Source organism: Rhodnius prolixus, unplaced genomic scaffold, assembly GCF_049639745.1.
Source record: "Rhodnius prolixus isolate KJV_2025 unplaced genomic scaffold, Rpr scaffold_6, whole genome shotgun sequence".
NCBI classification, from domain to species: domain Eukaryota; kingdom Metazoa; phylum Arthropoda; class Insecta; order Hemiptera; family Reduviidae; genus Rhodnius; species Rhodnius prolixus.
Window position 1 is genome coordinate 16825396 of NW_027411634.1, and position 25831 is coordinate 16851226.

At 34.5% G+C, this 25831-nt stretch overlaps 1 protein-coding gene across 5 annotated transcripts in view; it reads right to left on the reverse strand.

Annotated features, from left to right (window-relative positions):
- The window catches only part of IRSp53 (Insulin receptor substrate 53 kDa), a 681191-nt gene that overhangs the window by 4963 nt on the left and 650397 nt on the right, over positions 1-25831 (reverse strand). For 3 of the 5 annotated variants that reach the window (XM_074140791.1, XM_074140792.1, XM_074140793.1), the window contains 11 exons: positions 16641-16702; positions 16404-16475; positions 9837-9974; positions 8034-8099; positions 5925-6116; positions 4842-5073; positions 4538-4687; positions 4333-4435; positions 3292-3490; positions 2753-2982; positions 359-993 (listed from right to left, as the gene is read on the reverse strand). In XM_074140791.1, coding sequence (XP_073996892.1) covers positions 366-993; positions 2753-2982; positions 3292-3490; positions 4333-4435; positions 4538-4687; positions 4842-5073; positions 5925-6116; positions 8034-8099; positions 9837-9974; positions 16404-16475; positions 16641-16702 — 2072 coding nt within the window. In that variant the 3' untranslated portion in view covers positions 359-365. The remainder of the gene's footprint in view (positions 1-358; positions 994-2752; positions 2983-3291; positions 3491-4332; positions 4436-4537; positions 4688-4841; positions 5074-5924; positions 6117-8033; positions 8100-9836; positions 9975-16403; positions 16476-16640; positions 16703-25831) is intronic. The other 2 variants (XM_074140794.1, XM_074140795.1) reach the window with 2 other exon arrangements.

A 25831-nucleotide genomic window follows, 5' to 3' on the forward strand; every position in this document is an offset into this window, starting at 1 on the left:
CCCATAGAAACTATTGTCAAACCAAATCAACTGGAAGTGATTTGGTTTTCATCATAATTAATAATAAGTAATTAATATTTAGATCTCTTTTTTTCAACCAATTCAGGAAGTTATTTTTTATAAATTAAAAAAAGCTCCTTTGGTCCTTGGACATGTCACTGACTTAATAAAATTTGAGTTCTTAAATAGGTTTTGTTTGAAAACATATCTTGAAAGGATTACAAAAAGATTAAATAATTAAAGTAGGGTTTGATTATATAATTCTCGCAGCCGTTTTTAATAAAAGTAAAAAGTAATGAATAACAATTTGCAGGTATTGTGGCCCACCACCAATAGCTAATATGTAAAGAAAAGGTACCATATTCTTATCCTTTGATTTCGTCCCAAGAATTATACCAAGGCTGGGCATGTGATAATCGAGAACCTGGGATATCCATGTGATTTTTATGATTGTTTACACTTTCACGATCTCTTTTTCTAATCAAATGTGTACGTGGTAACATCTGCTGTTGAGGTTGTTCTCTTGGTTCTCTTTTCTTCCTATGATCATCAACGACAATGCAAGACTCAGCATCAGCCCCATCATCACTATCTTGTGGTTCATGTTTTCTTGGAGCTGGTTCTGGTGCTACTGTATTATTTACTGCGTTAGATTTTTCTGCGGTCAACTCAATTAATGACCTATGTCTCCACATTGCCATACCTTCAATCACTTCGTCAGAACGGCGAAATTTCCATAAAGATTTAGTACGTTTTACCTTTTTCTCATATGGCAATTCTAACGCTTTCAATTGGCGTTGTACTCTTTCAATTTTTGGATCGGATTGCTCCCTGCGTCCCAGCGTAGAGAGGTGACCCACACTGGTTGATACCTGTGCCACTGATGTTGATTTTGTATCATACCAATCGTCATCTGTCCAAGATCTTAAGGTGTCTGTCTCAATGCCACGACGTACTCTGCCATGACGACCGCCACGTCTCACCAATGTTTCTCTGTTTACATGAAGGTAAAAGTCTCAATATATAATAATTTAAATCACTAGCGTAACCTTCACCATCTTCATTAGAACTTAGGGTTTTCTCTTTTCTTGCTAGCTATGACGCCACCACCCTAGCGTGCTTGATTGCTTACAGATTAGTAGTAATACATATGCATTATAAAACTATCGCTTCTAATTAAGTTTTTATAAAATGATGGTAATTTTAATCAAAAAAACATCAACAGTGACAGTAAATTCCTTCTAGAAGATATTGGATCGACATGTAAGTATTGAATTCACAGTAATTTTGAGTTAACAGTTTATTACCTGTTATTTGTTCATTATTATTAAAAAGAAAAAGTATATAAAATTAAAAAGAATACCGGTTTCCGAACTTAATTGTCACGCTATTAAAAAAAAGTAAGGCCTTACAAAATTTAATAATTTAATTCGTTTTTTTTTTTCAAGTATTAGCTTAAAAAACTCATTATCACAATAAGAAATAAAAGTTCTCAGATACATTAATCTTGCACTGTGTATCTCCACGATCGCCTAATCAGAATATGTGGATGGATTAAAGTACTGCTTCTTAAGCTACAGTTGGTACTGGTCTTTTTTCTACTTAATAAGCAAAAATAACAAACGGAACTAAACTGGTTTTAGCAAAAGATGCTTATTTTTTCAGCCGAGTTTAACGTCTGACTACTGTTAAATAAAATGCAAGGGAAAAACCTGAATCTAGTGTATAACAAAACTTAACTTTCTACCTGAATATAAGCAAGTAATTAAGAGAAAATTCTAGTATATATAAATCGCTTGTTAAGAAAATGAAACTGTTGCTGAATTTAAATTAACTTTTCATATTTTTAAAAGAAGGTTTCAAATATGTATTTATATATATTTTTTTTAACTTTGATTTCTTTATTGGAACAATAGATCACAAACTTTTATTTCTTTTGCTGTAACATCCTAAAGGTAAGTAAGATCTTTTTTACGACTTTTACATAGCCACATTGGCTTCCGCGATTGTAGTTAACTCTGCAGGATAAAGAATTACCGTTTTCATTACAGATCAAATAAAGTCACAATTTTTCTTGCACACTTCATGCAAAATATTCAGTTTTATTCATTAATGTAAGTGGAAAAAGTGATTTATGAGGCTGAACAGTGGAAATCAGGGCCTTTTTTATTTAATAAAAAATGATTAAGGTATTTCTAAAGTAAACATTGAATAAAACATGTGTAACAACGAAATTTTATTAGAAATCTTTTATAAAAAGATATTAGTTTACCTTCACCTAAATTATAATAATAATTAAAGACTTGAGAAAATAATAAAGTTTTTGCTATTAATGTTTTATAGTGAAGTTTTTTCAGTAATACAAGCTTATATAAAGAAAGAATATTCCACCACCTTATAATCAACAGTCAATATTAATTAGCAAGCAGCTCTACAGGTTAAAGTAGATGACTAGTCTGTAACTTGCAGTCTGTAAATAGCACAAGCTAATTCTGAGTTAACAATTTGATGATATTTCTAAATTGGAAGTACTAGTACTGATTGAAAACTATTGTAAAAGTTATTGATACAAAAAGTATAATATATATATTTTTTAAAATAAATGAAATTCAATAAAATGAATACATAGAGAAATTCTTAGAATTTAGTGAGTAAATCCAAATGCTCCTTGTGTTCTTGTGTAAGTGTTAAATGGTAAAAGTAAGGTTGATTTGAATCCCAATTTGGGAAATCATCATCCATTGCTGCATACCTGTTGGGTTCATCATCGGAATAATCAATTTCTGGAGCTGGTGGTGGATCGTTGCTGAAGCCAGAATCGTTGCTTGAATGCAACGAAGCGTTTGGCGGTGGCGGAGGTCTCACTTTGGTGCCACTGCCACCACTGCCGTTTCCAGGCCCAATTTTTGGCACGGTAGGTGCTGGCCCGGATGGAGGCCCGACCCTAAAACCAGCTCCGCCACCAACATTCGATTCCTGCAACTTGATTATTAATTGTTATTAATTTCTTAACTATATTTACACCTTTATGCATAATAATAATAATGTGAAATTCTATCTGAGCTTAAGTATTAATTCAGTTACATTTATTTTAAGTTTTAAGGAAACTAAAAAGCTTTAGGATTGAATACAAAACAAGTTATACAATTCTGTGAACATAATATAAACAATTTTAAAAAAGCAGTGCCATTTTTAGCATACCTAACCTAATAAAGAATATTATGAACATTAAAGAAAAACAATGATACTTCAGTCTATAAGAAGGACTATACAAGGGGCAAACTTTTCTACCTGGGTATTATGATTGCGTAGGGCGAGGGTGTCTCCAAATCTGATGGGTCGCCTAAGATGGGAGGCTGGGCCAGACCCAGAAGGCGACCCAAACCCACCTCCATTAGCTGCACCAACTACACCACTTGGTCCGCCAGATCCACCGCTAGGACTTGGACCACTTTCTTCTGGTCTTCTATGAGTTGGTGATGATGCACTCCTAAAAAAAAGAAGTAATAAGAGAGGGAAATTCATCATCTTTTTATACTTGTAAGTAGAAATGAAGTATTCAAATATTCTATTAAGTTATGTATATTATACATTTTAAAAAAACTAGTGTGAACACACAAGAGATATTATTATTATTATTATTTCACTGGTACGGAACCAGTTCTGGGGATCACTGGGGGTGCAGTTCGTGAGGCTCTCAGGGATTGGATCTCGAGAGAACATGAAAGGAACTGGGTGATGCTTCCTGGGGTCAAACACAGCAAGAGGGTCATGTCCTTGTTGTGCAAACAAAGAACTAAAGTGACTCTAGGTTTGGGCAGGAATCAGATCACTCTTATTACAGGCCTATTCACAGGGCACGGAAGGTTCAGAAAGCACCTGCACAAGATAGGGCTTATTAGCTCCGGAACCGCTGTGCAGATTGTGCCAGGAAGAGAAAGAAACGGCCTCTCACCTGTTACTCGATTGCGTTGCAATTGAGAGAATGCGCTATGACATCTTTGGAACTTTGAGGCTAAAGGAGATAATAGCGCAGAAGGAACTAGTAGGGAAAGCTCTCGACGTTTTTAGAAGGGGAGGTTTCACTTATTAGACTTAAGGGGAAGGCACAATAAGCCTCTTGTGATAGGGTCCCGTCCCGTCATTTCAAAATCTAAATATTATTATTATTATTATTATTATTATTACTATTGTTATTATTTTAATGGAGAATTAAATTTTATATTTTGTTATATTACTTTATAAAGACGAGTCTGATACTTTTCTAAGGAAAGTTTTAATGGAGAATTCTTCTTTTTCATTTTTATTTAATTCAAAAATTCTGTTACTCACGTTGCGGTGTCATCAATAAATGGTTCTGTGTAAGCCAAAGGGAACCATCCACTACATTGTGTTCTCAAATTTTCACCAAATTGCCATCCTTTATTTCTTTCACCTGAACAAGTAAATAATTACAATTTACATTTTTTTTTTTCTACATTAATCTTACAATATGGAGTTGCATTATTTATATATATATTTTAAATGAATTCGATACCCATAAGTGCAATAACATCTCCTTCAAGAAAACTTAGCTGATTTTCACCCGATGATAGATACGCATATAAAGCTCTGGCCAATGGAGTGTCCCAGGTGCTTGTATCAGGCACGGCCATTGATTTAGGTCTGCGTTCGGGAGTTGTAATCTCTGCAATAATGATTGTTTACAATACAATAAAGTAATTTTCTTCATCAACAATCAGTATTCTACAATCAATATCTATTTTTTTTTTTTGGTATACATAATGATTTTGTATACATTATATAATAAGTAGATATAATAATTGGTTTAACGATCTTACCATGAGTTAGAGAATTGGTACTTGCAGTCAAATTGAAATCTGATTTAGCTCTTGTCAATGGATGATGATGCAAAGGTGGACTGGGCATATCACCCATGGCTCTCATGTCCAAACAGGAGGCGTCCACTGATTTTGTCTTTCTTAATTGTGATGCAAGAGATACACGATCATCGTCCAATTTTGGAGAATCACCATTACCACCGCTATTGTTCTCGGCCCAAAAACTTACTTGCTACAAAAATAAATGATTTTATGATAAGTACATTGCAAATAATTCATCTATTTATAAATTATTACTGTAGTTTTACGCAGTGATACACATAAAGTAATGCCAATTTTTTTTCAGGCGAGTGTTTAAGAAGTGAGGCTTGCAAAGTTAAGATTTATTGTGATACTAGATTCGATTCCCGGTCTAGGTCTTGGATTTTATTCGACTGTTTATATGGGAAATTTATTGTAAAGTTCGTTTACTAGTCGCCTCCAATTTACTCTCGGCTATCATGGCGTCCAATTCTTATAGATAATTCTTTTTAATAATGTCATTTTAGTAGTTAGAATTAACATAGTGAAGAGTGGAAACATATTAAGCTCTCTGAACCTATTAATTTTGCATTGTAAAAAAAGATAATATCTTTTATAATGTTTGACTATTGACTGTAAGAGTCAAACTACACATTCAACTTAGGCAGATGGCTGAAGCCACGCCGAATATACTTGTTTTTTAAAATGATGTAGTTACTTTTTTAAATAAAGTATTATTATTATTATGATTATAATTATTATTACTATTATTATTATACATTTAACTTGAGTGTTTCGCAAAGTTGAGGGCAAAATATATTCGTATGATAAGAATTTATGTCAAATTTTTTTCTGTAACCCCAACTAACGAGAATCACATCAGTGATTTGGTAATTAGGAGTGTTGCTGAAGATGACCCTTTATCGAGAACTTCTTTTGTGAAATAAAAAATTGATCAAATTTTGTCCATCTAATCACTTATAATACTAAACATTCGTTCCTACATAGCTAATGATATAAAAGCATAAAAAAAAAAAGAAAATAAACAGAACATATATTTACAGTTAATTTGTTGGCGAACATGTTTTCAACAGAAGTCGGTAAGAATTCTCTAGTTTTAGCTACATCTTGCCAGTTATCTAAATGCGATTGGTATAAAGAGTGTCCTGCAGAATGGTAGGCCAGATAATGTTTAGCTAATGAACATTGACGTTCCAGAACAAAACCATATCGTCTTCTTTCTTGAGTCATTGCCTGGAAATGATTTAAATTAATTTATTTAACCAATCTTTAATCACATATGTAGCTGTATAAATTAATATGTAATTCACTTAAGTTGTAAGATTTTTTGCCAAGATAAAAAATAATATGAATTATCGAAATTTGTTAGTTTTATCACCATTTTCAAGATGTAAAAATGTTGTTTATAGCGAGTATGTTAATGCTATTAAAAACAACAAAATGTTTAATGATTTAATGAAGTGTTTCAACCAATGATTTTATATATCAAGAGATCCTCTTGTAATATTAATTCTGGCAATCACCTTTAACATAACATGGCAAATAATATTAAATAAAACTAGAGTTTTAATGTTAATGTTATTTGGATAATACAATAGACAGGTTGAGGCAAACAGAACTCATTGCTAACAGCACGCTATCACAAATCTAGCTGGTACTAGGAAACAAAACATTCAACTTACGATAAATGGAACGAAACTAACAAATATATCATGTTCAACAACAAAAGCAATAAATTACAGAAGATTTCCACCAACTGTGTTGTTTTTTTTCCTCTTCAAAAGTTAACCTCATTTCTCTTTCGTAGTTTACCTAGTCATTAATTGCTTCATTTTTCCTTGGAATCCAGCGTCATTTTTGAATCAGACTGAAGAGGATAAACTCCCCCAAAATCAATTTTATAGAAAAAGAAAATTTTAAATAAAGTGTTTAACTGAAATTTTGTAAAGAACATACAGAAAAACTTTGCAGAATCTTTTTCTTTTGGATTTTTTGCACAAAACTTTGATAAGTATCGAAACAGAACACCAAGTTAGAGCTTTAAAGATCTCTACTTTTTTAGCATTTTTTGTTCACAATTACATGGGAATTTTTACTTATTGTGCGTTTAAGAAAACTCAATAGTAAAACTCGAGACGATTCGCAAAATGTTCTCTCTTACTAACAGAATAAAAGAACCTAAAAAAAAAAAGAGCTATAATAAAAAAGGCGATTATACTGTTAAAACAGTACCAGATTGAAACGTTTGAACATTCCTTGTGCAAACCGATCAGACAAGAAATAGTAAAACTAGACTAGGGGACAAGGGTAAAGAGGCATGCGCTTCTTTGGCTGCAATGATGTTATATATACATGGTCTGTCTATAAAGGACACAATGAAATAGTTGGATCTACTAGCTTACCCCTGATCATAAGAGTTAGAGTTTAAAGCTTTGTATTGTATTCTGTACTATCGTTTGGTGTAATTGGACTCGATTCGAAGTAATTGTATTGAAAGAATTGGAAGATTAAGTAAAAGTTAGTCTATACACTTTACAGAGAATGTTTTTTTCATTGCTACTTTCTGCCTTACATATATGAGGTAATAATGCTGTCGTATCAAACATTATAAATTTCTTTTAAATACAATAATATTAATTTTGAGATCTATTAATAGTAAAAACATACTTCTGAAATAAAAAATATATTTTACATTCTTCAAAGTAGTCCCAAAAGTAACAGTATTTTTCAGACATGTAACAATTATTATTACCTTTTTTTAAAAAAATTGGTGCGAACATTTACAGCATTTTCCGTTTCGGTTTAATAAATGAACCATACTTCTAACAATTCAACATTTTAGTGTTTACCGAGATGCTAATTGATTAATATTAATGATATAAAAATGTATTATTTCCAGAGAAACAGATTCTAAAACTACGGAGAGATTAAAATGTAAATACTTATTAAATCAATGAATATTTTATAGATAAAATGACAGTGTTCTGTCACTAAATACTAATTCTGATTTAACAAATAACAGTAAGCTGTAGAGGCTGCTGTGAATTGAAAATGGCAGCACTATTTGATCACAGTGCTCTGGGCTCTCAGATAAACCAACGCATTAACAAAACATATTAAAAAAATAAAAAATATTAAAAAGAAGCTTACATTTTTCAAACTCTGCTCACAGAAGGCGTCCAGCTTTGATCTTTCCTCTTCAAGAATCTGCATGCTCTTTACATGAAATAATATCGAATATCAGTATAAATGTAGCAGACAAAATTAAATGGAAATGAATAGTTAATTCGGTACTTTTCCGGTAGCCGGTCGCAAGCGAAAAACAGTTTTGGGTAAAACTGTTTTCTTTACAATTCATTAATATTGGTTTATAGTTGAACTTGTTTTGCTTACTATTAATTAATATTTGTTCATAGTTGAACGTTTTCGACTTTTATTCCGTTGACTTGGCTCGCGTTTGGTTCACAATTGGCGACATTTACGACGTACGCCCGGCTAACGGAAAAGTACCATTAATTCTGCTAAATTATGAGAATCCAGAATTTGAAAACTATTGGAAGCCACCTCCTCTAAAAATCTGTTAAGTAAAATACAACAGATTTGTAAAACTATTCACTACCTAGCTAAAAAATATTTAATGAAAGGTTCTCGAACATAATTAATTACTACTTCAATTCAATGAGTTGGTAGGAAGGGCAATCTCTATTGTTTATGATTGGGATGGTGAAAAATGTAATCGTTATGAAATTGATTTTTTTAAAATTCATAATAATTTCAGTCATTTTACCTTTTATAATTTACACTGTAAACGATGGTTACCTGAACCGAGTTTTGCAATCTAAGTACCTTCAAGTTGGCTACTAGTTCATTTTATCACTTAGCCAAGATTAAGACCAATAAAAATGGCCCTCAAACTTGTTCAAATTGGATTTTTTCCACGAAATCGACCTTGCCCTACATTCTAAGCAACTAAAGGTGCAGATAGAACAGGATTGCTTCCAGGGATAAGTATTTAATGACTAACTTTCAAGGTGCATTGAGGTTAGTACATTAATGGGCATTACTTGCTCATAAGTTGTGATTCAGGGTTATTCAGGCAGTTGGTACGTACCACAAAATTTATATTTGGAGTAAGGAGAGGTTGTCCACTTCGGAGCAAAAGGAGATACCTTTACTTTCAGCACCGTTATGTATTTATGAATTACATGTTTTAGTAAAACCCGCTTTAATCTCAGAACAATCATCTTAGCAATTTAATCTATATGTTAGAAAAATTATAATTTCTATCACAAACGATTCCTCTTCTTGTAAAATGTTCAGAAATTGTTCTTTAAGTATTCGAATGAGAACTTCTTCATACAACAAGCTTCAAATCTTTTACTTCGGCCATTGGATCAATTATTATATCATTATTATTTTTTTTTGTAGCCAAATGGGCAGTGAATTTCAGGACCTCTGTGCGTTTTGAAACCAGTGCAATAACCACTGAACTAATCTATTAGATGTTAATGTTTGGAATGAATTATTAATGTATTAAATTATTATTCCTTCTGTTACATTTCATTCAATGTTACATTTCATCGGAATTAATGTCCTGTATAAATATTTAGATATGCGATTCAGTTCTAATCTAAAATATGACAATCACAAACTCATGTATCATTAATCTATTTAAATTTTCAAACTGAAAATGAACTTATAGTTGTTTGAAAAGTTTTATCTAAGAAGAAATTATACTACTGGCTTCTTAGAGTTTTTTCCCCTAATTTAAGGCGCGTCAAGAAAAATCTAAGGAACGGCAGGTGGATTCGAACCCAGGAACTGCATGTGAGAATACGGTGCGCTAAACACTGAGCTATTCTGCTCTCTTAAAGACAGACTAGTCTCTTCAAAACCCAGAAATCTTTCTTATTATTTCTTTAATAATTTAACGGAGAGTACAAGTGAACAAACCTTCAACTCTTTGTCCATAGCTATGCCTGTCTTAGAACTGTTTCTTTGCTTTTTCCTTTGTTTCTTCATTGTAGCCGCCGCTTTGCTGTACGTCTCAGAGCGTTGTTTATGCTGCTGGAGAAATCTTTTCTGTTCAGACTGAAACAAATTGAAATAGCTATCTTGATTTAATTTGTTTAAACTAAATTACTTTTTTTCCCCCGAATAAATCAATAATATTACTTTAATCAATCTTGATACATGTTTACGGAGTATATTGGGATAACAAGAATGGTTTCTCCAGTTACAATCAATACAGCAGAGTCAAACAGCAAAGTCAAACGAGTACTGGGGACCGATTTGGATGTGAGAAGATCAGTGACATGGATGAAAGATTTACTGCTACCGAACATTTGGAATAATTTACAAACCATATCATCAGGAAAACCCCTTACAAATGCGTAGTTACACCTTATCCTATATTTAGAATATCCATCCAAATAGTTTTTAGAAACTTATCTTTTTTTTTTTAATTTATTTTGTAATTTACAATCTGTATACATTGTATACAATCAGTAAATATGGAGAGAGTGATGAACTGGTGCGGGAGGAGAGCAGGAGGAGAGAAACTACCCAACGGTAGCACTCTCTATAGGAGAGAGGAGAATGTGAGGAGAGAGGAGAGATAGGAGAATAATGGTCTTCAGACCTCAAGGAAGTAGCGGGGCCATTAGCGATTCAGTCGGCGAGGAGTATTAGGGATGTCAGAGGAAGCGAGAGATTGTACAAGAGGATTGGAGCTAGTCGAGAGAGTAATATGGAATTTTTGGTATTTAGTCTTGGCGAGTTGGTCTATGAAGGGAATGTTGAAGTCGTTGTGAAGAGTGAGGTTAGTCACCGTAGCTATCTGTCGGAGGAGTTTTGACTGAAATGTCTTGTACTGTCCGTATGTTTGTAGGTTTAGCTGAACCCCACAGCTCTAGTCCGTAAGTCCACATAGGTTTGAGGATAGTGTTGAATGTTAAACGTTTGAGTTCTAAGGGCAATTTGGAGCGTCGTCCAACTAGTCTGTAAAACAATTTCGCACGTTTCGTCATTGCTTGTCCTTTTAAGTGTAGTGTTGTGGATTCCACGTGAGTCGTTTGTCTATGTAGAGCCCAAGGTAGCGCACCCAGATCTGTACAAGGAAGAGGACTTGCTGTTGAAGAGGACAGGTGGACAGGAGCCCCGCCGGAGAGTAAACGTGGCATGCTGGCACTTCTGTGAGTTCATTTTAATCCGCCACTTCTTTGCCCAGGATTCTATTTTATGTAATTGTGTCTGTAACTTGTATAAAGCTGATGTGGGATGTGTACTTTGTGGCTAGTATGGCTGTGAGAAACTTATCTAAGCACAAGTAACGCAGCTAATTCATTAATTACATCATTTTTGGACTAGAGCTAAAAACAAAATTTACTTTTTCAATCGCTTTCCTATTTTTAAAACCTGATCTTGTGCAAAGGAATATTTAATTCCCAAACTAAGGTGACTTTATCCTTAGAATGTATATATACTTTTATTTTAATAGTAACCTGTTAGAACTGAACCTTACACGTGCGTTCAGATGTATAGGATGACTTTTCATGATATTTTGGCCTACATAAAAACGTGCTATAACGTTGTCATGGAAACAAATAGAGGTTGTAGATCAGTACATCCAACCTGCGCTGCGGGGTGAGTGAAATTTTCTTATCAACTTTGTGATAACCTTCCCACCTACACACAAGTCTTTCGAATCCCACCATACACACCATCCGATAAGGTTTTTATTCTATTAGACGCCCAGGTTTCCAGGGCGACCCTCTTTCTAAAAAACGGACATCAAGTACTCTTACTACCCATACAACTACTTACCGCTATTCCAACTAAACAAGTTAACCCAACTCCCCTCCAATCTTTATGCCACCCTTATTTAAGCCGCTATGGCTTTTCCTCGAAAGTTTTTCCATGTAACCTTTAGATAATATTTAGGGTTGGCGTATGACAATATCTGTAAGGTCGCAAAAAAATATTTTTTTCCCTACTAAAACTAGAAACAAAGTGCTAGAACTTTTGGATTGTTTAAAAATATTATTTTGTTATAGAATATTTACTCAACATTTTGTAAAAAATAAAAACAAATCTGATTTTTCAGGAAAATTTGTTGTTACAATTCTACAGGTGTTTCAGGGTTAAGTGTCCTAACTGAAAATATGAATTTAGGACCTCAAAACAAGAAAAAAAAATTCCTCTGGAGGTATGCCCGTTTACGCTTTATGAGATATTCTCTCCTAAAGATTTTAGTACGAATGATAAATTGATTGTATAACTGCTAAAATTACCTTGTGTCTCTAAATGCACATACCAATATTGACATTTTACGGGTGCGCAAATGGATCAACCTGAGCAACCGATCACTATGCACGCTTTTAAAAGGATAACTGCTGCCAGTCTTCGATCAGAAGTGAAGTGCAGACAAAAAGCAAAAGCGGATGGAAAACGGTGGCAAGTATTGGTTGAACCAGGTGGACGAGTTCCACCTAATCTGACAAGAAGGGACGGCGTGGCCTGCTTCAGACTGCTCACGGGTCATGATTATTTGCAGGCCCACCTATATCGCATTGGGTTGGCGGTGGACCCGACCTGCACTCTGTGTGGAAGAGAAGACATGTCCTCCGAACACCTTGACGTGTGTCCTTCTATCGAGGACATAAGAAGTCTTATCGGACGATATCTACAGGAAAAAAGCATTAGTGTACTGGGAAGCCCGACGTCGGATGGCAGAACTGCCGTGACTTACGGGTGGCGTAGATTCATTCATTTTACGGAATAATACCATCTGGAATTCGCACTGTGGACTTTCTAAATAATAACTCTTTCTCAAGAACATTTATCAGTTTGACGCTTTTACAGAGTTTGCATCATTACGCATCGCATTTATTCTTTATTTTTTCATCTTCTTTTCTAAATGTGAATCCATAACAAATTCCATTAAATATTTTCCTTCAAGAATAACTAAAGGACATTTGAAGTATCTTATTTTATTAATTCTCTGATAAATAATACTACCCTGTTTCGGGGTGTTTGCCATGTCCACCTCTAATTTCAAATGATGTATTTTGGAAAGTTAATAGCCTGAAGGGCGAACAGGTTATGGCACTTCTAAACGTCAAACTGTTCCGTCCAAAGTTCTTCACTTAACTCTAAGCAATCTGCCATGAAATGTTAGATGTTTCCTCAATCACTTTAGAAACTCTACAATACTTTTAATTTTGTTTTGTCAGGAAAAACAGTGATAATGCGTAGAATTTATAAATGGAAAAACAAAAAAATGGTATTGGCAAGTCTCATAAAAGGACTGAAAATGATCATTAGCACTGAATCTCACCAACGCCCTTTACAAAATAGAAAAAGAAACCGAACGAGAAATAAATCCTAGTCGAACCACTAATTAGGCCATCATAACTAATTCATCATCCTAGTTAGAGACATCAATTTCTAGTTCAGTAAGTGAGGTAATCACCTATTTTCTCTGTTCTTAAAGGCAGAGCTGACACGTCCAACTACCAAATTAGGTATAGTTCAGCTCTTAAGTCGTACATAACGAGTTCAGCACGCTAGTTATACCTTTTCACCAATTCATTTATTATTAATTACCGGATCGTTAGCTCCCAAGGTTATGATTTGTAATTACCTCTCGTTAGTATGTAATTCATTAAATTTATTATTATTTAAATTATCTTATTTCTAATAGCCCTCTTTAACAATCTTATAAATTAATCGCTCAGCCACAACACGCTCCACATTCCAAACAAGGGATAACCAGAAGTCTGAAAGCTATCTAGAATCATGTATCCCCAGAAAGATAGGGACTATTGTAGAGAAGAAAAGGACCTTATTTGATGGCCAACTGGGCATTTTCACGAACCTCTAAATGATATGGCACCCAGATTGGAAGCGACACCCTTGGCAGAAGATATTTCTTCCAGTCTTCTGGAACATACCAGCACTATGAAGGCACTATTAAAGGCACTAAATGAAGACACGAGAATTTAGTGCCTTTATAGCAGGCATTATCATCTGAACAGATACAAATACCTTTTTTTGAAGTTTCAAGCTTTGTATTCGCCCTTTTGAAATTCTACGAAAAATATTGTAAAGCTTGAATAGGAAGGCGCATTTGTCTATTCATCAAACATAGGTATAACAAAAATAAAGCATAGAAACAGGAACTACGAGAAAAGAGCTACAAACTTAACATATCTCAATGGCATTAAAAAGAATGCTAATCTATGAAGGGTGAACAGATTGTGTAAATTCACTCTTCCAATGAAGTCTCTTTACTTTCCACTGGTCCCCAACAACTAGACCAGGATCTCTTCATTAATGATCCTGCAATAAATTTACATCAAGGAAACGAATACCATCTTACAAATCTTTGTAAAAGACAAAGTTCCTTTCCTTTTTTTTTTTGAAGCACCGTTAAGAATGAACATCCAAGGGTTAAGTAAAAAGGCTTTACAAGATCACATCCTTGTTCATCTTCATTCCCGTATTTAACTGAATTTTTAAGCATGGTAAAGATCAAATCTGAAAGGCTGAAAATTCTCTACAAGAATGCGTTGAGTCTTGACCATTTTCGAATATCGTTATTCGATAAAACTGTATAACGCAAACCAAGTTCATGAAGGCTGCTACGATGGTCGTTTGAAAAGTCCGTGCAAAAATAAAAACTACTTAATTTTTTGGGGTAAACCTTTTTTATTTTTCAACATAGTCTCCTTTTAGGCTTATACACTTCGTCCAACGCTGCTCTAGTTTGTTGATCCCTTCCGAATAATAGGATTTGTCCAAGTCTGAAAAATAGCCATTCGTTTCTGCAATCACCTCCTCGTTTGAATAAAATCTTTTTCCCGCCAGCCATATCTTCATATTGGGGAACAAATAGTAGTCCGAGGGAGCCAAGTCTGGAGAATAGGGGGGATGTGAAACGAGTTGGAACCCTATTTCCATTAATTTTGCGACCACAACTGCTGAGGTGTGAGCTGGTGCGTTGTCGTGATGGAAAAGGACTTTTTTGTGGGCCAATCGTGGGCGTTTTTCTTGCAGTTCGGTTTTCAAACAGTCCTATAACGATGAATAATATGCACCTGTAATAGTTTTACCCTTTTCCAGATAGTCGATGAGGATTATTCCTTGCGAATCCCAAAAGACAGTCGCCATAATCTTTCCGGCCGAAGGAACGGTCTTCGCCTTTTTTTGGCGCAGATTCCCCCTTGGTAACCCATTGTTTAGATTGTTCTTTGGTCTCAGGAGTGTAGTGATGTATCCATGTTTCATCCACAGTGACGAAACGACGCTTAAAGTCCTGCGGATTCTTCTGGAACAGCTGCAAACCGTCCTTGCAACACTTCACACGATTTCGTTTTTGGTCAAGCGTGAGCAATCGCGGCACCATCTTGCGGATAGCTTTGTCATGTCCAAATGTTGATGCAAAATATTATGTACCCGTTCATTCGAGATGCCCACAGCACTAGCAATCTCATGCACCTTCACTCTTCTGTCATCCATCACCATATCATGGATTTTATCAATGATTTCTGGAGTAGTAACCTCAACAGGGCGTCCAGAACGTTCAGCGTCACTTGTGCCCATATGGCCACTCCGAAAATTTTGAAACCACTTATAAACTGTTCTAATCGAAGGTGCAGAGTCACCATAATGTTTATCAAGCTTCTCTTTAGTCTCCTGAGGCGTTTTGCCTTTCATAAAGTAGTGTTTAATCAACACACGAAATTCTTTTTCGTCCATTTTTTGAAAATCACTCGACTTCCTCGATTCAAACGAATACCTAACACAAAGAAATAGACCGATCTGGCTGAAACTTGGTGTGTGTTCTTCCAAGAGATGCTACTAACTAAACATAACCTCGATACGAGCCAGTAGTGCTATCTCTCTGACTTTGCACAGACTTTTCAAACGACCCTCGTAACTTGATTGTCTGTTATCGATATATCATTTTAGTTTTCTGGCTGGGTTTATTTACTTTTTAGAATATGCCGTTTAAACAAAAAGGGCTAGATATATCAGTATGCAATATATAAAGTCGTACATAATATTGTAAACACACGCAATCACTACTTTTATTGTTTTTATACTAAAGGTAGTCGTACATATTTATTTATGATAAAAGGCTTCATGGTGATCTTTCTTACAGAAGCAGACACATATTTAGGCGAGTTCAATTCAAATTAATATATTTATCTTAAAACAGTAGAGACATGCGCAGAATTCAGAACAAGAATGGAGCTATGAGTACAAAATGTTGGACGACTCCTGATTTTAGTTTGGATAATTCTAGTTTTATGGTGTTCAGATCCTTTTTTTTCCCCCAAAAGTATTGCCTTAATATCGTCGAAATGGTAAGTACGTTAAAGTTAAATCAGTACGCTAAATTTAATCAATCTTCTGCAAAGTTCTCGAGATTCGTTGACAAAATTTATTTATCCTACAAAACCTTCCATAAAATAAAACAATTAAATAATCGTATTTAAAACAAGAATGAATTACCTGCACAACCTTTGTATCTTTTTCAAGATTCGTTTCTAACGGTACCAACAGATCTACGTAGAATGCTTTCAGCTGAAACATTTAAAGTATTTAAATTATTATTATTATTTACTGAATAAATAAATAAAAAAGAATCTCTAATCTCCACAATTCATTTTATAATTCATTAATATTTCCTTGTTTCAGTTAACATTTTTTAAAGAATATAATTTTAAAAAAGAGAAAATTCTTACTTACAATATTCATTTGTTGAGCTTGAATCTCTTTGTAAACTTCGACAATCTGCATCAGTGCGGATCCTGCAATAAAAATTATTATTAGATACTTAAATACAAATATAAAAGTATTTTACTTTTAAAACAAATCGAAATAAAGACTCATCATTAATAAAAATACTTTTATCACATGCATTACGAATAAACTCAATTCTACTAAATGTTTACATCGCTGTTGAATATATTGCTTGTCTAGAGAAGTGATGTTTAATTAGAATTACACAAGGCAAAATGAGATAGACAAATACAGTTAGTAGGTCAATGGGTGTAACCCATTTCATTGGGACTAATCTCTAATAATGCATGTACTCCGTTAAAACGAATGCTGCAGTAATAACAAGTAATTATGTGAGCTGAACAATTTCTGTTAACATTTCACCAAATCGAACTTTACAATTTACAAATTATTTGATACAACACTTCTATAAAAAAGAAACAGAAAATCAACCTACAAACGTTTTATTAAAGAAAGTTTATGAAAATTATTCGAACAGTTTTTCTTTTTTAGCAAACTGGTAAAAATCTATTTGAAGAGAAAAAAGTTAGTTCCAATCGACTGATTTTTAACTAAAATCATCTTCAGATCTGAAACTTGAATTCTTTTCGAATTAAAAGGGAGAAGTAAAGAGGGAATAGCATCAAAATAAAACATCAAAAGAGATCCTAATTTAGAGAAATTCTTTCCTCAAATTATACAATCTTTCAAAAGCATTTTGATTAACAAAGTGGAAGTATTTTTTCTACTAACAGTTAATAAAATTATTAAATATTGATTTTATTAATAAAAACAATATTTTCTTTTTGCTTCTTTAAAAAATGAATTTAACAGGTAGGATTTAAGAAATTGTACACGTTAAAAACATAATATTTTAGAAAATATATTTTTACAGATCATATCAGTACATTAACATATTATTAAGTTATTTTTCTCGAGTTAGTCATGATAAAAAAGGTTTCAAATGTTATAAATAACCCTGAATGCAGACATGAACTTACAGAAACTTGCGTCTTCAAAATATAAAACAGTTTCTTTGAAACAGATTTTGTTCTAAAAGTAAAAACTCTATTTGATTCAAATAAGTTTTTTTTTTTAGAAAAAAAAAAAAAATTAAACTGCAGTTTATCATTTTTTTTGTATCCACGTCAAACGTACCATTTCTTCTGTCTAAGCGTAGAGTTAAATCAACAGAGAACTTGGGAGCTAGGCAAATGAGTATTTAATTAAAGTGCCTCCATTTTCAGAGCCCTGGCACGGGGTAAATACACCCTGTGAGTAACTGGAAGATCCCAAGGCAATGGTTCAATCTATGGTAACTTGGTTTTAATGAACTTCAAACGTTACTTCCGACTGAACTGTAACAGAAGCATGTGACACCAACCTTGGTTACTATGTATACATAAAGCTTGATGTATATGTTTGGGCAACCAATCAACTAGTTTATTTTATTTTTGAGATTCGAGTGTTCATGAATTGCTTTAATTGTTCTGTTGGGATTCTGTGAGGAGCAGGAAATCAGGGACCAGGTGCTAGTACGAGGGTCGTTTGAAAAGTCCGTGCAAAAATAAAAACTACTTAATTTTTTGGGGTAAACCTTTTTTATTTTTCAACATAGTCTCCTTTTAGGCTTATACACTTCGTCCAACGCTGCTCTAGTTTGTTGATCCCTTCCGAATAATAGGTTTGTCCAAGTCTGAAAAATAGCCATTCGTTTCTGCAATCACCTCCTCGTTTGAATAAAATCTTTTTCCCGCCAGCCATTTCTTCATATTGGGGAACAAATAGTAGTCCGAGAGAGCCAAGTCTGGAGAATAGGGGGGATGTGAAACGAGTTGGAACCCTATTTCCATTAATTTTGCGACCACAACTGCTGAGGTGTGAGCTGGTGCGTTGTCGTAATGGAAAAGGACTTTTTTGTGGGCCAATCGTGGGCGTTTTTCTTGCAGCTCGGTTTTCAAACGGCCCAATAACGATGAATAATATGCACCTGTAATAGTTTTACCCTTTTCCAGATAGTCGATGAGGATTATTCCTTGCGAATCCCAAAAGACAGTCGCCATAATCTTTCCGGCCGAAAGATTCCCCCTTGGTAACCCATTGTTTAGATTGTTCTTTGGTTTCAGGAGTGTAGTGATGTATCCATGTTTCATCTGCAGTGACGAAACGACGCTTAAAGTCCTGCGGATTCTTCTGGAACAGCTGCAAACCGTCCTTGCAACACTTCACACGATTTCGTTTTTCGATGGGCGGCACCCATCTTGCGGATAGCTTTGTCATGTCCAAATGTTGATGCAAAATATTATGTACCCGTACATTCGAGATGCCCACAGCACTAGCAATCTCACGCACCTTCACTCTTCTGTCATCCATCACCATATCATGGATTTTATCAATGATTTCTGGAGTAGTAACCTCAACAGGGCGTCCAGAACGTTCAGCGTCACTTGTGCCCATATGGCCACTCCGAAAATTTTGAAACCACTTATAAACTGTTCTAATCGAAGGTGCAGAGTCACCATAATGTTTATCAAGCTTCTCTTTAGTCTTCTGAGGCGTTTTGCCTTTCATAAAGTAGTGTTTAATCAACACACGAAATACTTTTTCGTCCATTTTTTGAAAATCACTCGACTTCCTCGATTCAAACGAATGCCAAACACAAAGAAATAGACCGATCTGGCTGAAAGTTGGTGTGTGTTCTTCCAAGAGATGCTACTAACTAAACATAACCTCGATACGCGCCAGTGGTGCTATCTCTCTGACTTTGCACGGACTTTTCAAACGACCCTCGTAGTACAACCGTACTTTTCAATACCTTTTCTAGAGATTCTAAGAATGGCTTGCTTCTTTCAGAAGGGATTTCTGCAGAAACTAGAAAGTGGATTCCCGATTGAGCATCACTTAAATGTGTGTACATTAGGGTGTTTCAAAATGGTTGACTTTTAAAATTTTAAAGAGCGCCGGGCGGAAAATCAAAGTTCATTTAAAAACAAAAAGTTTCGTTCGAAATAGAGCAAAATCGATTAATATTTAGAGGTCGCTAACATCGATCAAAAAATGTTTGTTTTGCTTTTTTTTTTATATACATAAAAAAATCTTAATTAAATGTTTTGTATCTTTTTAAATTATTAGCAAAACACAAAAATTTTTTACTACCAATCAATCAATTTCAAATTAAAACAATAAATGCAAAATATTCCCTAATTTAGACGTTTCAGTAACCAAAATTATTTGTTTTTTATATTCTATACTAAACACATAAAAAATGAAGTGATTTTATCGTTAATAATCAAAATCTTTCAAAAATGTATATTTGTCCTTCTTTTTTTTTAAATACAGCTTCTTTAATTATTCATAACTTTGAAAATAAAATGGCCATTAAAATGATTCCAACTGCATTGTCTTTATAGCAAAATATATTTAAATAAACTTTGTACAATTACATGTTTTGCTAATAATTTTAAAAGATACAAAACATTTAATTAAGATATTTTTATAAATAAAAAAGTAAAACAAAAATTTGTTGATCGATGGTAGCGACCTCTAAATATTAATCGATTTCGCTCTACTGCGGACGAAACTTTTTGTTTTTAAATGAACTTTGATTTTCCGCCCGGCGCTCTTTAAAATTTTAAAAGTCATCATTTTTTTTTAAAACACCCTAATGTAACATACACACATTTGGTAAACAGTTAGTAACCTTATAATGGTGTACTTTGTTTTAAATCTAATTCCATGCAAAACTTCTATAACTTCATGTAATGCTCCGCATCCCTCACGTGAAAATCATCCCCTCCAGTCTAGAGAGATAAATTTCAATTAAAATAATTATTTAGGAATGTCACTGATTTTATGCGTCATAACGTTTTTACGTTGTTCCAAATATCTTATTTTATAAAAAAAAAGCATGCATGTAACCTCCTACAATTTAGTATGAGGCAGAAAAATTATAAACGGAAGTAAATTCTGTTCAAGAAAACCGGATGAATCAACACCTCAGATGATGGGTAAACAATTAAAAATAAGAAGAAAAAAAAAATTATTAGATAACGGAGGCTACATTCTAACCAACCATATTTTTTTCAATTAATCGTAAATAATAACTTAATCGTAAGATATAGTTGACATTTTCTTGCGTTAAATAAGATCCTCTTAAGTAGTTAGATATAAATTAGATGAAGGGAAAAAGTTCTACTCACTTCCAGTAATAAGAACTTTAGGAAATACAAGTTTAAAGAGGACTAACGATCGAGGAAGGGCGAGAAAAGGCAATATGGCCCTTTCCACTGAGCTAGCTCTAGAATCTAATTTCAGAGTTTAATTCTTCAACTCTTAACTGTTCATGTTTATCTGCTATTTAATCTCAAGATACTCAATATAATGATCCATTCCATTCATCAATTGCTGGCAGTCAATAGCTATATTGCTTGTCTTTTACAAAAAAGAAGTCGTTTATTTAAAACAAAATAACTTCATAAAATATTTTTATTCTTAGGAGGTAGAAAGTTCTTAGAAGGTGAGGTTTCTTAAATAATGATGTTTTTTTCTTATTCTTTTTAACTTCTAACTTCTGAACCGAAGTTCTGAACAGAAAAATGTAGTCTTTTATTGTTTACAGCACAATAGTTAATTCAAGCTTACAAATTTCACGAAATATACAATTCTGTTTACGTATTTCTCAACGTCTCTTGATTACTTTATTGCCCAATGGGGCATCAAGGTAATATTTGTAATATAGCTGATTAAGGTGCCACGGTAGCCAAGCGGATAGAAGCGAGACCTGTAGAGCTATGAAGTATTGTGGTATTGGGTTCGATTCTTGGTCTAGGCCTTGGATTTTAATTAATGGTAAATATGAGAACTTTTGTAGTAAAGTATGTTTGCTAATCGCTTCTGTCCTCGACGCCTTATTTGGTATTTGGACGTAAAGCCCGCCGGTAAAAATAGGCATTACTTTTTTACTTTTTTTTTTAAATATGTTACAGCTGATTACGGGGTGTGGCTATTAAAAACGAGACTATTGCTGTAAAACATTTTATTTTAAATTTATACATATTTAGTTATTATCACCTTCAATATACACCTCTCCACTATCCGTACAACGCTCCTCGCATGACGCGTGCCGCTTTTTCTTTCACAGCTTCAAAACGGACTGAAATCGTGTTCCTTTTAATGCAGATTTGACTTTGGGAAACTGATAAAAGTCACATGGGGCCAGGTCAGGCGAATAAGGCGGATGGCCTAAAACTGGGATGTTGTAATTGGTCTTGCGACAGACAACGCAGTGTGAGCCGGCGCGTTGTCTTGATGGAGAACCCCGTGACTTGTTCTTTCACAAATCGGGTCGTTTTTTTTCCTCACAATTTCACAGAGTTGAGCAAGCACCTCACGGTAATAATGTTGATTAATTATAATCGATATTTTCATCCGTTTTGGACGTGAAAGGGGGCGACTCGGGCGGCCAACTTGGAAACGCTTGAACCACTCAAAAACTTGCGCACGTGATTAACATTCATCGCCATAAACTTCTTTTAATAAAAGATGAGTTTCAGTAGCGATTTTACCAAGTATCATGTGAAATTTCACGACAATTCGTTGCTCTACTACATTGTGTAGTATCATGTTTTCGGTAAAACGAAACTAACACCTCTCACATAAAACGACGGTTCCGGTCAGACAGATTTCTCTACAAACACGTGAGACGCTGGCAATCGAAAGAGAATGCTTTACGCTGCACAGCTGTCTGTCGTTAGGATTTGGCGCATGCATAGTTCTTCTGTAGCAGCATCAGTCTCGTTATTTAATAGCCACACCTCGTATTAATGTACAATAGTATCCACTGCTTAAAAAAACAAACCCAAATACTGGGAACACATTGTAGAAACTGTCAATTTTGTCAGAAATTTTAATAAAAATTCAAAAGGAAGTTGCAAATTTATTAAAATGGAAATAATGAAGTAATGTATGAAAAGTATCATGGAACATGTTTAATATTTGCCTTAGGTAGGAAATATTGTGGCGAAAAAATAAAACTAGATAAAGTGATAGCAAAAGGAGGGCTGAACATTTATTGATGTTAAGATAAGTAGGAGGAGAAGTGAGCGACGCTGTTAACAGGCGCCCAGTTCCCTCTTACTTCTTCAGCAAAGAGAGGATATGGCATCGGGCAAAACGAATTTCAAAACCAACCATCTACTTGTCTCCCCTTATCCTGTAGTAGCATGTTGTGGGGCGAAAGCTAGAGGGGCAATTCAACCCCACTTCCTATAAGATGGTGAAAAGGAAGTCATTGGGAGCGGAAATGACGCTTTCTTGTAATTCCTTTTCTGCTGGATTGAGAGTATTGCGGCCGGAAGTGGAGGCAAGGTTACCCCTAGGGTGAGATGGCGGTAGTGGAGATACCTAATAAAGGAAGTGGCCCTGTTCGCACTTTCATTCTCATGTTCACTGCCATTTCTATAACAACTTTTGCTTTTCTTCAATGTGTATAATAGTCAAAACATAGCTGACTCTGGTGATCAGCACAATATGGCTTTAACCTCTTTATGTTTTATTTTTTGTCTGTATAGAAAATACAATACGTTTTTTAAAGATGGTTGCCTTTTTTGTCTTTTTAAGGGCCCTAGAAATGCCTTTATTTATTTTCACTTTATTTTGGCATACCTTCATCATTCAGCTTGCTTTTATCTATGAATACTCTCTGACATCTATCCATCTTAAGCTTTACAACACTCCGGTAGAAGTAATTTCCATGTTTATAGCCTCACGATGGCAGTAATCGATCTTCCTTCCTTCATGAATATCGTTCACGCAATCGTCTCTTAAATGTTTAAAATCTAAATAAACCAGTGCTTCTAATTTAAAGAACATCGTTAGAGCTGCTTTTTTGAGCCAGAAAAACATGAAATTTTTTTTTTTTTTTTTTTTTTTTTTTTTTTTTTTTTTTTTTTTTTGCGCATCAACAGCTGAGGTCATTAGCGCCCGGAGCTTTTTCCAGTGCACTGCCGGCCTCCGGACAGTGTTCTCTCGTTACAAACAACACTGTCCATCACCGGACAGTGAGCTGTAAGAAGCTCCTAGGAAGAGAAAATCTAAGGGTCAGCTGCTGGATTCGAACCCGGGACCTCCGCGTGGGAGTCCAGTATGCTAACCTCATAGCTAATCCCTTCCCTTGAAAAAATTTATTACGTAAAGTAAATTAGAATGCTTAAATTACAAACCTAATATTTCTATAATAAAACAGGGAATATTTGCACTTAACTGATTTAAATAAAGTAAATAACATTATGTTTAATATATTTTGGAATTCACAGAATTTATTACAAAATGTTGGTCAACAATATTTCGGATAAATTCATTTCTTTTCAAGTTATAAGAATTTTTGGCGTGAATACGTCTTTAAATTTGAATCATATGGTGGCAATCCAAAAAACCTAATGATAACAAAATCGGGGGATACAGTTTGGCATTGTAGTTTCGAATCTATCGTGTACATCCAAAATTAAATTAGTCCACTGGATAGCCAAAGGATCAAAGAGTTCATTACGATAAGCACGGACTGTGACGCATCGTGCGCGGTGGAGGGGGAAGCGCCGCCATTTTGAGATCATTTTGCTGCGATTCAAGATTTGCAATGAGTACAACTTTTGACTCAGAGAAGCTACGATGTTCGTTTAAGATTTAGTCGTCACAATCTATCGATTGCATATAAAACATTAGTGTAAAATAGTGACAGTGAATATAATAAGATGTTAGAATAAAAAAATATCAAAAATATATAATGTCGGCCTATACGCGTCGAAAAGTCAAAACCAAATACAGAGATCATATACGGTTGGAAAGGGCTTCTCAAGAACAATCGAATGGTAATAATAACACACCATATGACAGAGTCAAGCTGTGCCGGCAGTGTAAAAGAATGAATGCGGCCGAGCGGATCAACGACGGTGTCAGTACATCTGCAGCTGAGGCGGTTGAATTTATGCAAGTGGATGATGAAATCGCTTCTACATGGACAACGGACTGTATAGGCATAGATTGTGTTCGATCGTCGATTTGTTTCCTTGATTTCATCCTAAATACATGAATAAAAATATTTTATATAAAAAATATAACCCGTTACGTAAACGTATTCACGTACAACACACGGCCGTGTCCATGACACAGCCACATGTTAATTTTTTCTGAAATAAGATTGGGTGGCCCCTTATGTTATTAAATTTAAAATCAATAATGTAATTTTTACAATCAAACTCCAAAGATCATTGTTTAATGTGTAATAAGAACGAGCCGGAAACATTAATTGTTTATCAGCTGCCCAGTCTATGAAAGTTTTAGAATCCCGCTCCATATAAATAAATATAACAATCCTAAAGAAGAACTTCGTAAATTAATTAATAATTTTGAAGAGAAAAATATGTACGCAATTTTTAATTATTTAAAAACAGTTTTAAAACTAAGATCTTAAACTTTACCAAGTTTATAAAATGAACATGAACTTGGAACTCCTTTGTAACAGATACATTGTATCTCTATACAAATAAAGTTTGAATTGAATTGATTTCGTAAAATGGTACCTAAGGGAAATATTGAATTTCAACTTTTTGCCATTTTTTTTGTTCTTGAGTTGTTGGTGCATACGTAGACCAATCCGTAAAAGCCACTTTTTCGCCTGCCTATGGCCTGAAGTTACCTAACCATTCCTGCGACTTGTTACGCGCTCATTCTCTGTTGGCCGCACTGACACAGCATTCTGCGATACCACAAAAGTGATCAGGTCTGTACAGCACGATAAAAGCGATCAAGATGCCTTTGGGTAACCCGAACACCCCGGGTATCCGAAGAGAAAGGCTTTATTTTGACCGCCAATTATCGTCAGTTTTCTGTTGGAGTGGCCTGCAATGTGACAAAGCCTGAAATTGATTATTCCTCGTCTTAAGGTACCGTCAACACAAACATATATGGCGCCTAGAAGGATGTAGCTAGCCGAAATGTCAACCCTTGGTTTAGCCCCGCACACTCCGGCTTTTAATCCTTCCTCCATGTTGGGGCGGTCAGTGCATCCTGACATTGGCTGTCAGCGCTTCCAAGTCTCTCTGTCCGGGATATGAAAATGCTAGCAGAAACTGTATTGAGAATTAACTCTGTATTGAGCAGAA